The sequence below is a fragment of the Pleurodeles waltl genome, chromosome 11 (assembly GCF_031143425.1).
Source record: "Pleurodeles waltl isolate 20211129_DDA chromosome 11, aPleWal1.hap1.20221129, whole genome shotgun sequence".
In the NCBI taxonomy this organism is placed as follows: Eukaryota; Metazoa; Chordata; class Amphibia; order Caudata; family Salamandridae; genus Pleurodeles; species Pleurodeles waltl.
In genome coordinates, this window is record NC_090450.1 from 692,960,153 (window position 1) to 692,975,402 (window position 15,250).

Genomic DNA, 15,250 nt, shown 5'->3' on the forward strand with positions numbered 1-15,250 from the left:
TACACTGCTTAGGAGTTCAGTGACAGAAACGAAACCAGGATTGGCAGGTGCCCACGTTTCAAAGACAGATACAAAAAAATGTAAACTCCCATATGCTGAGCTAATCATTTGTGAATCCTTCCCTAAAGATGCCAAACAAATATATGAACGAACTATTCCCCGCCTGGCCTGCAAACCCAGAGAACTCGCAATTATGAACAATGATTATATCAAATCAGTTCCCAAAAAGGCTAATGACCAAAATGTTTAACACTGGACTGAAATACATGAAAGCCAGTCAAAATCGGGATAGGGAAAAGTCGGCACGAGATACGAGTCTAAATATAACAGATGCCCAATGGGCATATTGCTGCCAGCAGAAGCACAGATTACAAATTCATGCACAGAGCGTATTATACACTGGCGAGCGTGGTCAGATTCGGGCTGGCCACCAATTCGGAGTAAGTACGAAATATAAACAAGAGTTGCTAATACTCGACCATTGAAAAAGTGCTATCGAAGCACTAAAAGGCACAATACGTGTTGGGTTCGTGAGAACTGCGGAACTGTAAAGTACATTGTGTTGAAAATAAAAGTGAGGATCTGCATGTGTAATGGTAGAGAAACATTGAGTTGCTACGAAGAGAGATTATCTGAGCTGATGCTTGTACTATTTATCAAAAACAAAATAAAGTTAAAAAATGTACCCAAACAGGGCTGCGCCTGATACTTCCTCTTAGTTGATTCACGCACAGTTCATCTATAAGAACGATATGGAACATCTGATTACAGCACAAGAAGCTCAAAAAGGGTATTGATGACTTACAGAGAAACTCGGGTCCTAGCTAAACAAATGGGATAAAGTGTAGCCATGTAAGCATTTAAGCATCCCTGGCTACAGGAAGCTATCGTCCACATTTTAAGACATTTACAAAGTTGAGCACAGGGTCGAACTGGGTGCCATTTATTTGACCATTTTATTGCACTTGGAAATTAATTTGATGTTCTATGCCTGTTTGTTAACGCAAGACCATCCTGGTATTCATTTTTCTCCTGCCCCTTCACCGGTTCTTCTGGATGATGGCCATGGCGAACGCGAAGTTCAGGTTGTCCATACCACCTATTGGCAAGGAGGTCTCTCTCCACAGCCTTGTCAATGGGAGGGGTAATAGCCCAGAGGAAGACTCAGAGTATCCTGGTGTCTATTCCAAACACCGTATTGGGGCCTTTCACTGACCTTATAGCTGTGAAGGGGGTTGAAGTCAGATGTCAGGAATCATGGTCACTGGGGAACAAGAACCACCAAGACCCAGTGGAACCCCCCACGAACAGATGGGACACTTTCTTACAGACAGCACACAACAGAGAAAGATACAGCCCCCCTCCCCCCCCCCCCCCCCCACCACACACACACTAAACAATCCATTGCTCCATACAGAACACTTCCCTTCCTGCTGGGATTGGTCAAACAGAATTCATGACTTGACTGGGATCAGAGACTACTACCCCTAATCAAGTTTAAATTTAAACTTTCAGCAAGTGCATTTCTCAGCATTCATTGAAGTTTTCTGATGTTATGGGAAGTTAGGGAGGCAGCACATCAATGCACCATAATGTCTCCGGTGCAGATGGTGCATGGTATCCTCTTACCAGATCCTTACTGCACCTTCTGTGTGCTTTCCTGACCTGCTGTGTTGATGCCTACGTCTACTGGTAAAGGAGTTTTATATTATTAAAGACGTGTCTTTTTCCCGACCTGCCTTTGGAGTGCCAGTTATGATTCAACCCTGTGGATCTTGAAACGTGCTTGCTTTCTGGATCCCCTTCGGATTTTCAGGAATTTTATTTTTGGAAATTCAGGATTAAACTCCTAAGTGTTGTATTATTTTCCATTCGTTGGAACGTTGGCTTCGGACTTTCAGTAATCCAAACCTTGCCCGATCTAGGGGGTGGGCTTCTGCCTCTCTGGGGAAGGCAAAACACGTTGCAAATGTCAAAAACAGAACAGAAACAAAAGGGTGTGGAGGCGTCCGCCTTTCTTGACAGTATCACCTAGCACACCTTTTTCCTGCAATGTTATCCTATATGAGATTCTTATCAGCTGACGTCGCTATCATTTTAAAAAAAATGTTTTAGGCCGAAACCTGCCCTGTCTGGGTTGCTGAAGACATCTTGTGGACATCCTGAAAGTTCCCCTGGAAATGCATTCCGCTCGTTGTTTACCATTGGCTTTGTGGTTTGTAACTCATGTTTGTTTGCTTTCTGTTTGCTGGCTTTATTTGTTTTAGGGTGTCCAGCTTGAGTTTGTCCCTCGCAAAGATTATTCCCTAGTTACAGCATCCTTCAGAGTGCATTTTTTCTGGAAACAGGCCTTTAAATCTTGTTCTTATCTTGTCACATTTGCTGTACGTTGAAAGATAGAGGTCAAATGTAATGCTATGTCTTCCAAGGCAGCTTGGTATTTACCTTTCTTTCTCTGACTTCAAAGTGAGGGGATGTATGTGATAACCGTGCTGTGAAAAGCTTTTTTATGGCACACAACAAAATTCAAATATCTTTAATAAACAGTGCAGACATTTCAGACTATATCAGAACTAGAAAAGCACCAATAAACATATTTTTTGTAATTCTGAAATTTGGTGTAAACAAATATTTTAATACGATCAGAACAAATCAATACACTAGGTGATCACATTTCCACACATTATCGTTTTGTACGCTGCATACTTTTAATCGGCAAAAACTGTACAGCTGTGCAAATGCAATGGTAATTTCAATTGAAAGTGTGCTATCTGTGATGACGGTATACTACCACACTGTGCATACTCTTCTTTAACCCACTCCACCCTACACCACTGCACTCTAGGCCTCTCTATACAGCTCTACTATATGCTAATGCAGGCTACGGCACTCTACACAGCACCACTGCACTCTTCACCATTGCACTCTACACCACTGCACTCTACGCCACCCTACTCTGCAACACAGCACTCTACACAACTCCATTCTACCCTGCAACACTCCACTCTACGCCACTTCACTGTACCCTGAAACAATATACTTTACGCCACTCCACTCTAAGCCACTGAAATCTAAGGTGCAACACTCCACTCTAAACTACTGCACGCTATGCCACTCTGCTGTAAGTACAGTGCTGTATGCCAATGCACTCTATACCACTTTACTCAAAATCAATGCACTCTAAGCCACCCATCTATACTGCACTGTACACCACTGCACTCTAGGCCAACCTACTGAATTCAACTCTGCATGACTGTATCCTGCAACACTACACTCAACACCACTCCTTGCCACTCTACCCTGCACCACTCCATGCATCTTCACTCTACCCTGAAACAATCTACTCTTACACCACTGCACTCTATGCCACCCTACTCCACTCTGCACCACTCTTCACCACTAATCTACACTGCACCACTCCACCCTACGCCAGTCTGTACCACTCTATGCTACACCACTGCACTCTATGCCACTCTACACGATTGCACTCTACCTCACTGCACTCTATGCCACCATAGTACTCTACGACATCGCTCTCTATGCCACTCTACTCTGCGCCACTCTATACCACTGCGCTCTACAACACTCTACTCTGCAACACTGCACTCTCTGCCACTCTACTCTGCACGATTAAACTCTACACCGCGGCACTCTATGCAATTACATTCTATGCCACTCTACTCTGCATCACTCCACTAAACTCTACACCACTGAACGCTACCCTGCACCAACCCACTCTATGCACTTCACTCTACTTTGAAACAACATACTCTGTGCCACTGCAATCCACTATATGCAACTATACTCTGCACCACTGCCCTCTGCCACTTTACAAAAAACCAATGCACTCTACACCACTATACTCTATTCTCTAATACTCCATACCGCTACACTCAATGCCACTTCAATGTATGCCACTCTACACCATTGCACTCTACGGCACTGCACTCTAAGCCACTCTATTATATTCTGCACCACTGCTGCTCTATGCCACTCTACGCCACTGCAATCTACACTAATGCAATCTACAATAATGCACTCTATACCACTGCACTCTATTCTGCAACACTGCAATTTTCCCTACTGAACTCGATGCCACTCTACTCTGCATCTCTCTATTGCACTCTACACCAATGCGCTCTTCGCTACTACCCTTTACATCACTGCACTATATGCCAATCCATCCTGTGCCACTCTAATCTACTCTGCACCACTGCATCCTCCCCTGCACTACATGCTACTCTGCACCACTCCATGTCACTTCACTCCAATCTGAAACAATCTATTCTACGTCTCTCCATTCTACACCATTCCACTCTGTACCACTCTATGTCACTGCACTCAACACCAATGAATTCTACACCACTTTACTCAAAACTAATGCACTCTATGCCACTATACTCTACATCACTCCACTTAATGCCACTTAACTCTAGGACACTCCACTCAGATGCACTACTTCATTAAACTCTACCCTGACACTCTACTCCATTCCACTCTGTCCTTTCACTCTCTTCCACTCAAGTATCTGCCCCTCCACTCTGCTATGTGGATTTGTAGAGCACGGCTAATCATCCATGAGGCTATCCAGGCGCCGAGTATGGGTGGTAAGGGGGGGTGGAATCTTGCCTGCTTTATCAGTAATCCAGCAAATCCTGTGAATTACATTTAGTGGTTTTGGTGGTGTTGGTTAAGTGGGGCTTTGGGGAACATTACTGATTCCCGACATCTTAGTTGATGATTTTTAATCCACAATATTTTCTATTAAACCCTAATTTTACATCCTTGATTATTATTTTTTCTTAATTATATAATGAAGATGTCTGTCTGAAGCCTTCTTTTCTAACTCAACGAACAAGAGTAACTTCTATCTTGAGGGTATTATCCTAATCCTACATTTGGAAAAACCCGAGATGGAGGTACTTCACTCCTTTGATGGTTAGCCTCTGGACTGAGCAATGTCCCCTCTGTACACTACTCTGGGCCTTGAAGCTGAGACTTATCAATGTCTTTTGGTGCTTTCTAAACAGTACTCCACTTACATCACAGAAGGCGTGTCGCCACACTTTAAGTAATCATATGTAGTGCATGTTTTTATGTGATGTTCATTTCATGATAGCATATCTTGATATCGCAGTCGAATTAGTTATTCCATGTACACAAAGGAACACTGAACCATCCCTATGCCTTTCGGGCCGAAACTCTTCTTCAGGGGAAATTATTCTACAAACGTATACACAATGTATCTTATACAAATGGAGTACAATGAGCAGAACCACAAAATTATAATGCATCTATGTGATGTGAAACCCCTCCAGGGGAAGAGAAATGATGAACCAAAGTGAAAAAACGAAGTGAGAACCCATTTTGCTAGCATGCACAGACTGTGCTTCTGACGTGTCACGTGAATCACGTGCCAACAAGGTCTGTTGGTGTTATTGTCCCACTAGTATTAATGATGTTCTTGGTGCGGCCGTGAGGAAATTACTGTGAGAAATTAACGCGGCTGAGTTTTTTAAAAATAATAATTAGAAGCAAAGCGGGGTATGAATGTTCTAAATATTTATACGAATGCGTAATGCATGCTTAGATTTTGGCGCAACTCGAGTATTTTTAATAAGTTTGAGGAAGTAGCATTATTATTAAAAAACTCAGCTGTGCTGAACACCCACAGTGATGTACAACATGGCTAAAACACGCTGGCAAAGCTAATAGCTGTGGCATAGACAAGACCTATTGGCTTTGACAAAGCGTGCCTTAATTATGACATTCCACCTTGATGGGGTGGAATGTTCTAAAAACCTTATAGTCTAATGACAGATAAAGCCCACAACAGCAAATTTCCGCTCCCTTGCAGTAGGCGAAGTTAAATATGTGGAATGCAACACTGGAGTGGATCTTTGATGGCTGGTATAGCCTTGTTGTGGGACGCTATAAGTATCAATCTCATGAAAGACTAAAACCTGAATGGGGGGGGGGGGGGGAGGGGTTTGATGGTTTTGTAAGTGACCTGCCTTGTACATAAATATGGTTCAACATGTTTATGCTCCTCAATATTATACCCAACAGTGAGGCGAAGAATGACCCCCAAAGAAGAAGAATGCCACCAAGTATACGCAAAGGGTCTGCATTCGTTTTGTCATCCTAACATAGGTTGACGTATTATTAGATACACCATCTTCTGAACTATAGAAAATATCTAGGTCTACACTCACTCTATGTATACAATGCCAGTCAAGGAGAAGACGCTGTGGCACCTCTAAAATTAACTCCCATCAATGGCTGAACAATACGTCCTCGGATGTGCATCACATACAGTTAACAAAACGAGACAGGGGCTTTCCATCCATTCCCTTAGTTTATTTAGTTGAATCGCATGTCAAACAAAAATAAATGACAAAATATACAAAATCAAACACTTCTTTGCCTGTAAACAGAAATAAATTACGAGCAAACAAAAATCAAGGTGCACTACCCTCCCCCATCTACAGAAAATCCAATTAGGCAATTGACTGCTTCATCGAACCCCACAGGTTTAAGAGCAACAAAAACAAGGTGAGTGGTACAAAAACTGTACAGTCTCAATTAGGTGAACATTCATTAACACATGTCTTTACAAATCCTTGGAGGGATTGTGCACGAGGGTTACAGAGTGCGAGAATTCTGATTTTCATTAATAACATTTCACTGTACGAATGGCAAGGTGGGCACATCAAGACAGGGAGACTGTGGAATTCGGCACACATCTAAGCATGAAAGACTGTCAAGCACTGGAAAGGGGAAGCCATTTAGTTAGTGAGAAATGGAGCTATGTCCAAGCTGTCAGAATTTCCACAACAGTTTCATGTGGCAACCACCCCCATGATGGGCAAACAACTGATCTGACATTCAATAATAAAAATAAGTTAAGTGCCACAGGCAGGTCCTCCTTGCTGCTGATCTAATGTCAAACACATAATGCAATTCAGCCAACCTTTGCTGCGAGGGACCAAAGTGGTCTCTCAGGTGAACTTGATCACATTCATTAATTAGTCAAGAAGTGGCTTATCAGCTTATAATAAAACACTGGTGAAACATGGAGTGCAAGGCAATATGCTGCTACCCCACAAGCAAGGAGTAATGATTGTTCCTCGGAATCAGCTGTAAACACAGCCCTTGACAGTGCCTCCTTCCCCATTTATATTACAGTCCTCCAAGCTGCTCTACAGTGGGAAGGGATCGAATAGGTGGTGACGTCGCTCCACCTCAGAAACAGGCTATAGGAGGGAAAATGGAGTTTTACACAACTGGATCTCTGGACAAGGCCGAAATGTGTCCACGAGGCAGATTAGCATGATTGCAACAACTTGGGATATCCAGCCTTTTATAATATATGTTTTTCTACTACATCAAGCCTCTTAAACACACTTTCAATCGGAACACGGAGAGAAAAAGTGATTTTCAGCATATCACACAATTTTGCCAAGTGAAAACCACCCTCAGAACCCAAGCTACTGGTTTAAAAAATTAACAACTTGGCCGGTAGTCCATGTCTCCGCTTTGCATGCTCCATTTCTTACACATGCAGCCACCATTGCACAAGACACTACCCACAGTTGCTCTAGAGACAGAGGGGTGATAACATGAGAAACTATATGTATGGAGTTGCAAATGTAAGGCATGCTCGTTGCCTCCTTCTCAGAATACATTTAAATCCACAATCTTGCCCAAATAAAAATAATAATAAACCTGTAAAATTAGGATCAAGATGCATCAAAACCAGCATGCACCACAATGAGGAAATCAAAAACAAGTTCATCGTTGAACAGCGGTTGGTATGAGGCAGTTTGTAATTATTATAAACCAAAAGGTGATCATGTGGGGAAAAAAAAAAAAATAATTTTAGGCAAACAAAATTCTTCTTAAAACGAGCAAGTGCAAGTATTCACGCTTCACTTAAGGAACAACAAGTTTTAAAACTTCATAGATCACAATAAGAACAGCAACTCTCGAGGCACCAATTGTTGCAAAGCAGGTGAAGACCCTGTGAAACGTGGTGCATTTTCACCTTAATATTTAAAAATCAGACAGGGCTTTAAACACAGCAGACATAAAGGGATCTTGCCTTTAACCAAAAAAAATATATTAACTTAATTTTTATTTAAGGGTGAATATATTAATAATCTCTATTCCCAGACACCACGCTCGTCCTTTCAACATGAAAAAGGGATAATACAGAAGATACAGCATGTAGGGTTCTCTTGCATCTAAAGGTGGTCCTGTGACCTAAGCCATTACTGGTAAGCAAAACCTTTTGGGCTACAGCACGTTTGACATTTATAAGTTTCACACGGGCAAAAGGGAATACAAAAGTACAAACCTGAAGACTTAACCTATGCTCTGAATAAAGCAGTGAACCTCAGTGAAGTGGTAAAACCCACCTTCAGCATGAAGCCAATGCTCTAAAAAAACATAGCTAGGAGAGACTTTCTCGCCACTTCTCAAGGCTGTTTCCATTCATTGGCCACCTATATAGCCAACCGAAGGGGGTGTGCCAGGCGCCAACAATTAACCTTGCAGCGTTTTGCATCAGGTTGGACTTGGGGTGCATGAAAAAGCAGGACAGGCAGAAAAAAGTTATTTGCTAATGATGCCAAAATATCTCAAGACAACCATGTCACTCGTATTGTACGAAAGCCTACTGGCCCATCTCCCTCCACCTTAGGGAGATCTACCACACTGCAGCAGGTAGGCCAGGATGGGCCAAATGGTTCTAGCACCTGATTCAGAACTATGAACCCAGATCATTCCACTGTGAACATCAATGTGTGTAAGTGGCAAAAGGTTCATTCCCCTAGAGCAAGGCAAGTTACAAGACTCACAGCTACCAGGATGATTGTGGATGAGCAACAAGAAAACATACATAGAGGTATCCTGTATGTCAGGGAAGGTAACCGGCAAAACACTAGTCAGCAGAAAGCTTGTCTTAAACTGTGTGTACAAGTGTCACAATGGCCTTCTTTAGCTCTGTTTTCCTCTTTTTGACTGAACCATTTTTTTTCCAAACCTGATTTCAGAAGCCAGTCATGTCTTCATACTTCGACCCTTACCGCCGGAAGTGAAAGATTCTCCACCCTAGGAGTGACTTAACATTTCCCATCCTGAAAAGGGACCTGTAGTCTATTTCCTAGACTTTACTAACAAAACCACTATAAGTGTCTCTACACAAATCAGCAGTAAGACGGAAAAGATGAGCTCAAAGGTAATGTTAAATTAAAAGGAGTCCTCCGTTACCACCGTGTACTTCTCCTAGGAGGCCCGGGGGGAGAAGCTGGCGGATTGTACAACTTTAAAAGGCAGAGCTGGGTTGGCACGTTTGTGCACTCCAGATAACAGAGCCACTGCACTGTTTGAGTAATGTGAACATAGATCTACAAATGCAGCACTAAGTTAATCAAAGAGTCAGGACCTCGACTTTCTGTTAAATATCTGATGCAGAAACCAATTTTCTTGACCAGTCTCTCAATTTTCTTTTATCAAAGACAGTTTCACCTTAATCACTTGGTCAGAGTAATGTAGATGCAGATTCCTTAAATGTTGAGGTTGTTAGTGTTGGGGTTTCATTTTTGACCCACCCTGGCATCTCTCCATTTCCCACTGCACTCCACACACACCTGTATTTCGTCAACATAATCCGACTTTCCTATTCACCATCAAAGAACACACCTAAACCACATTCTCACAAACTATCAAAACACTAATCTCTCTTCCTTTACCTTTCTCCTTTCCTAGAACGGAGAAAACGGTGCCAAATATTTATACAACAAGGAAGGTATTTCTTTACCGAATCGGGCGGCAGAGTTACTGGTTGATACTTCATGGTCCTATTTTTCTGCAGTCAATCATGAGTTTAGCAAGGTGTCAGGGGCAGGCTCTACTTGGTTAGAAACCAAGTGGGTGACAATCACTCATTTTGAGAGACTGCAGGAATGGGCATGCTTAAATAAATTGCCTGCATTTGTGATACAGGAGCTTAATATTGTTGAATCTCCTCACCTCTTTCTTACAGCAGACATTGACAGACAAAATGCGTAGTGGTGAAACTTTTGTGGTACAAAATGGGCAGATTATGTTCCCATGTTTTGCAATACTTTTTTCCTCTTCCGTCTCAAAAGCCGCATTCACAGATGGATGGCTAATGATAAAGGCAGAATATAAAGCTTAGTAAATCAAGCCACTGCAGATCTGAGCCGAAATGAGCGCAGGCATATTTTCAGAATGATTCAGGAACTTGCTTTCTCTTTAGTCCAGCCTCAGTTCTATGAAAATCCCATTCTCAGATTCCCCATTGCAAACATCTTTCTTAATCCACCCAACTTGATAGTAGGCTCCAGATTTTTTTGTACTTCTCACAATGAGTAATTTGAGGCATACTCATGAATTACTCATCCAGCGCCTTCCATAAACAAACTGAGGACAAGCAGGTGAATTTTAACAAGCAGGTCCGAAAATTGGCAGAGAGGAAACAAATATCCAGAGGGGTTTCTAATCTGCCCTAAAACAATGTCCTTAGCGATTTCCTGAATAATTTGGTCCTTTAATGTATATCTACCACATAATCCCAAAATATTCTAAAACTCTCAAACCCAAATAAACCTATAACAAAGTTAATCATCTGAATTTTCTTATGTCTATACCATGGACAAACTAGTCCCTGTACAGTAAGAAATAGAACATAAAACTTAATGTTCCCTTCAAAGTCAAAAAGGTGGGACAGGCATCACAAAAATGTCTATAAAGCAAAGAGCATCTAAATTACATTACAGTCACACTTCACTCCCCTTTGGCTAGAACAGGCAAGGTCTCGCCTCCAACATGCCTAATAATACTTGCAGATGACAGTCTTAAAAGTAAAGCAAATGATTGTGCGAACAACACAATTGCACGTGAAAAGACTGTATAAACTGGCCTGTGCCCAATTTCAGATGACATTTGGCAATGGTGATACTCATACGCAGGACTGTACTTTCCACTCCATGACAAGTTAAGAAGTTTTAATGACTTAGGTGAAAGCCAAGGAATGAACACACCGATATTCCAAAAAAACAAAAAAAAAGAACAAACAGGGAGTGGCCATTGGAAATATTTGATGAAACCTTGTTTCATAAAAGAATGACGCAGCGAGTTCAGGTGTAAAATGTGCAAACAAAACTCACTACTAGGTTGACAGCATTATTACCAATCGGGCATCTACCTGTTCAGGCTGCTGAGAATACAGGAGACAAGATCAATAGAGGATCTCCCTCGATTTGCTTCCGAGTGGGAGTGTCAAACACAAAGCAGCATGTGTGCTCATAAGTGCCCACTTCAGCTTCAGTTGCAGCATGTATCAAGAAGCCCCTTTTGTTTTAGTTGCAGCCATGTCACAGGTATGAGAGTGGACGGAGACCGTGAAGCCACCATTTGGAATGCCGGAATAAAAAGCCACCTGGATACTTGTGCAGCAACACAGAAGCCATAGTGCAAAGCCTACAAGATTCCCCTCTGACCCATTCCACTTAAAAGAATTTAAACAATAGTGTCTGTATTGGCTCAGTTCAACGTTCCTGCGTTGTTCCCTCTCCACATCACTCTTCCCGCTATTGAAACACCATTCTCCAATAGCTTCTGGTAGCGCCTCAAATCTGGAATAAAAAGGGAAAATAAAGGTATTGTTGATAAAGTTGTATTAAGCATTTTCAATCTTTTGTGCTGTGACAGTAAAGTGGCTATAGCTATACTCTCTGAATTAACCATTTCTTCACAAACACAAATCTAACGAGTGTCAAAGAAGCGTCTATAGATTTGTTTGACGTCTTGCTAAAAAACACACAGGCATGAAATGATTGGTCAAAGATCACACAGGGGGTTTGCGATGAACAAGATTAAAACTTAATATTTGCAAACACCATCACATCGGTCATAATTCTCTGCTAGTGTCCCAGTGACTAGATTTAATACATTATGCAATAACCACCAATCCTCCTTCAAACATCCTAAGTATTAAACAGATAGTAATTCTACGAGTTGCAAATAAAATTAAACATAACAAAAATGCAGCTTCTTTTAAATAGACTTTCTTCTTCGAATATTAGAACTAAGGTATCAATTTACTATCAATGCCCTTTTTCTGAGTCTAGGATTTTAGGTTTCACAGTGAATCTCTTTGGGGCACTGGGCTACAATTTTTCAAAATCTGTCAAGCATATGGGACAGTAAATGCCGATTTGTAGAATGTTTAGAGAGATGCAAGACATAGGGCATCTACTGTAGATGTCACCCAAATTATTACCAACATGACTAGGGTTAACAGGTGTTAGTGTGTAACAAAGAACTCCATATGAAGGCATATCCACTTGACGCCAGAGATATGAAGTAGCTGTAAGTTGCACTGCAGACATCTAGGAACGAGGAAGATAGAGTTATGAAAGAGGATGGCCGTAAATTGTTTCTAAAGTGTGGATGTCACCCCAGAGTCTATGTTGCAAGGAGGATTTCCAGTACTTTATCCCTCAGACTCTTAAAGACCTAACTCAGCAGCAATCATTAGTGAGCACTCTGGGATCATAGAGCAGAGAACCCCGTACACTGGCTGCTCGTAGGAGCCCATGAGGATATTAAAATATGTCTCACAACCACACATTTTCCTTCTCTCTGATGCAGAGGAAGGAGAAGGGAATGAAACGAGCTGGAGCAAATGTAGGGTTTTGTGCTTTCATGGAAACCCGCTGAAGTGCTCCTCAATGCACAGTAGTGTCGGGCATGGGGGGGCGGGGGGGAGAGTCAAGGGAGAGAATGGAGTTCCAAGAGGAGGAGGCTCGCTCTGTGAAAATTCCTTAATCTGATTTGTTTCAAGGTCCCAGAAATGGATAGCCACAGGGTGTTAGGAGGATCTGAGATTCGCTGATGACTAGTATCTGCAGAAGCATGGGTAGGAGTAAGGGGGGACTCTTATGGGGTCACACAAATGTCTTGGCCACGACTGATGAACTATGCCAGTGGTAGCCAGTAAAGGTATGCCTAGCCTGGGAGAGGTGCTGGCAAGGACTGAGGAAGAGGTTTAACTCATATACCTTGTTCATCATATTTTGCAATTTGTATGCAGCGTCAGGGAGAACTGGCATGGGGGATGGTGGCCAGGGTTTGAAAGGCACAAGAGATTTCTTGTAGGAAGAGGTTGATGTTAAAAGGAAAATTAAATATTAATTCCAGGCTTTGACAAGTTTGTTGGTTGATTGGCTTCTTGAAAGATGTTTTTCAGTAAGTTGACTGGAATGTGGACAGGTCAAAGAATGTCATACGATTATAATGGCAGGGTTAAAAAAAAAAAAAAAAATGAATGGTTAGGTTTCGCCATAATTTATGGCAAGATTGTTGTGTGTCATGCAGCCTTAATCGGGTTTAAGTCAGATATGGAGAGTCAAGGTGAGACTTTTCTGTGTACATTTGGAACTCGGTAAAGAAAACTTTGTTGCTTCAGCTGTGGCATGGTGTAACCCTCAATGCTACATATGACAGACAGGTCTGCCACAGAGGCTGTTGATTGTTTCGACCAACATTCAATTTGTCTGCAAGTCTTCATTGTGGCAGTAAGTTCACTGCTGAATCATGTGAAAAGAGACGGAAGAAGAGTTTGGAAAATCCTACATGTACAGGTGTCTGCAAGATTAGCACTTTATTCGGCTGGGCAAGCTGGTAGTGTGGCTGCAGGAAGACAGAAAGTGTTGACTCTGAAGTGATTAAAAGCTACAGAGGATCTTTTGGGGCGAGACTGCACAATGGCAAGAAGAGTACCTTAATAGTTTCTTGAATGAGGCAGTGCTGGGATTTGGAATAAGACCATGAGGTTAGCAGGTTTTGGAAAGAAATCTAGTAACTTACCTGTAACAATAATGTCAAAGCCTCACACTTCGATAGAGTCAAAGGTTATGCAATATTATGTGGCCTAGTTGTTTAGTATAGAAATGTTTGTAGGAATAAAATACTGGGCCTCAACCATAAGTGGAGTCGGAATGATCTATAATGATGTTGAGTTCACTCCAACCATACATCATTGCATGGCCGACATTTTCTCCTCAATATTGTTAATGAATTATTTTGGGTCTAAACCAGATGTACTTTTGAAAATGTTTTCCTGCTGTGAAGGACCAGTTCTCCCCTACTGGGGAGGTTCAAATGTGAATCCAGATGACTTCAAGCTGCAAGGTTAATGTTACAGGTAAGTAACTAATTTATTTTGCTCTGTCACCCCAGTCTAGATTTTCTAGATCCACGGGCTCTGCAAACATTATGGAGCTGCATCACCCCCTTGTGGAGGAGAAAGTGAAAGGAGAGTACGGGGCAAACATTTCATTACACTGATCTCACTGTGGTTTCCTTGGTAAATGACATTCTCTCTCACCTCAGGGTTGTCTCTCCTGCGTGTCCTTTGTCACAGTTCTCCTGCCCGCTAACCTATGAAAAGGCCTTTCTACAAGTGAATTTGGCAGCTAGAAGAAGGATGGCAGCTGCAGTGACTGAGTCACAGGAAAATTAGATGTAGCCTTTGGAATGAATTTCAGGGTTATTCTCACACCCATCTTATATGAAAAATGTGTGAGTAAAGTTCTTCTAATAGTAGAGTTTGAATTTCAGTAACTTTATTTAAGTAAATAATAGCTGTTAAAATCGTGACTTTAATTTGAAATGATTCAGACTTGGTTCAGGCTTAAGTTCAAACGGCAGTTCCGTAAGATGCGCTAAAACATTAGTTAAACGTTGTAGTTGGAACTGTATGTCAGGGATACATTTTCCTTGATCCCTCCAAAAGTTATAGGATAGTAAAATGTTGTTTAACTTTGACACCCCTTGTGCCTGCAGCAATAACAGACCCTTGATGATGCTTGCAATGGCGCAGTGGCCAATAACTACATTAAGTAGGAATTTATGTTTGTTTCTTGATGTCTGTTTCATGCATCATTTATATTTTTGCATTTGCTTTATACCAATTAAGAAAACATAACTTTTGCGGCATTTTACGTTTGTGTTGCTGGCTTCTTTGCTTCCCCCAATACCTCCTCCCTTATTCATGGTAACTCTCGATGGTGAAAGTCTCAGCTGTCAAGTTCAAGGTTATTAGTTCTAGTTGATAAATGTTCCCCTTTCATATCACGAGTAATTGTAGAAGACTGGAAGTCGTCTGATCGGTTGCTGCAATGTTTTCAAGAGGTGACCGTCTGGCTGAGTGTGATGC

The 15,250-nt window shown here is 41.8% G+C and overlaps 1 protein-coding gene across 1 annotated transcript in view; it reads right to left on the reverse strand.

The window, feature by feature from the left end:
• Positions 1-6,345: 6,345 nt before the first annotated feature.
• TGOLN2 (trans-golgi network protein 2) overlaps positions 6,346-15,250 on the reverse strand; it is a 152,159-nt gene continuing 143,254 nt past the window's right edge. The window contains exon 4 of the mRNA XM_069214234.1: positions 6,346-11,663. Within this exon, the coding sequence (XP_069070335.1) occupies positions 11,658-11,663 (6 nt within the window). The 3' untranslated portion in view covers positions 6,346-11,657. The remainder of the gene's footprint in view (positions 11,664-15,250) is intronic.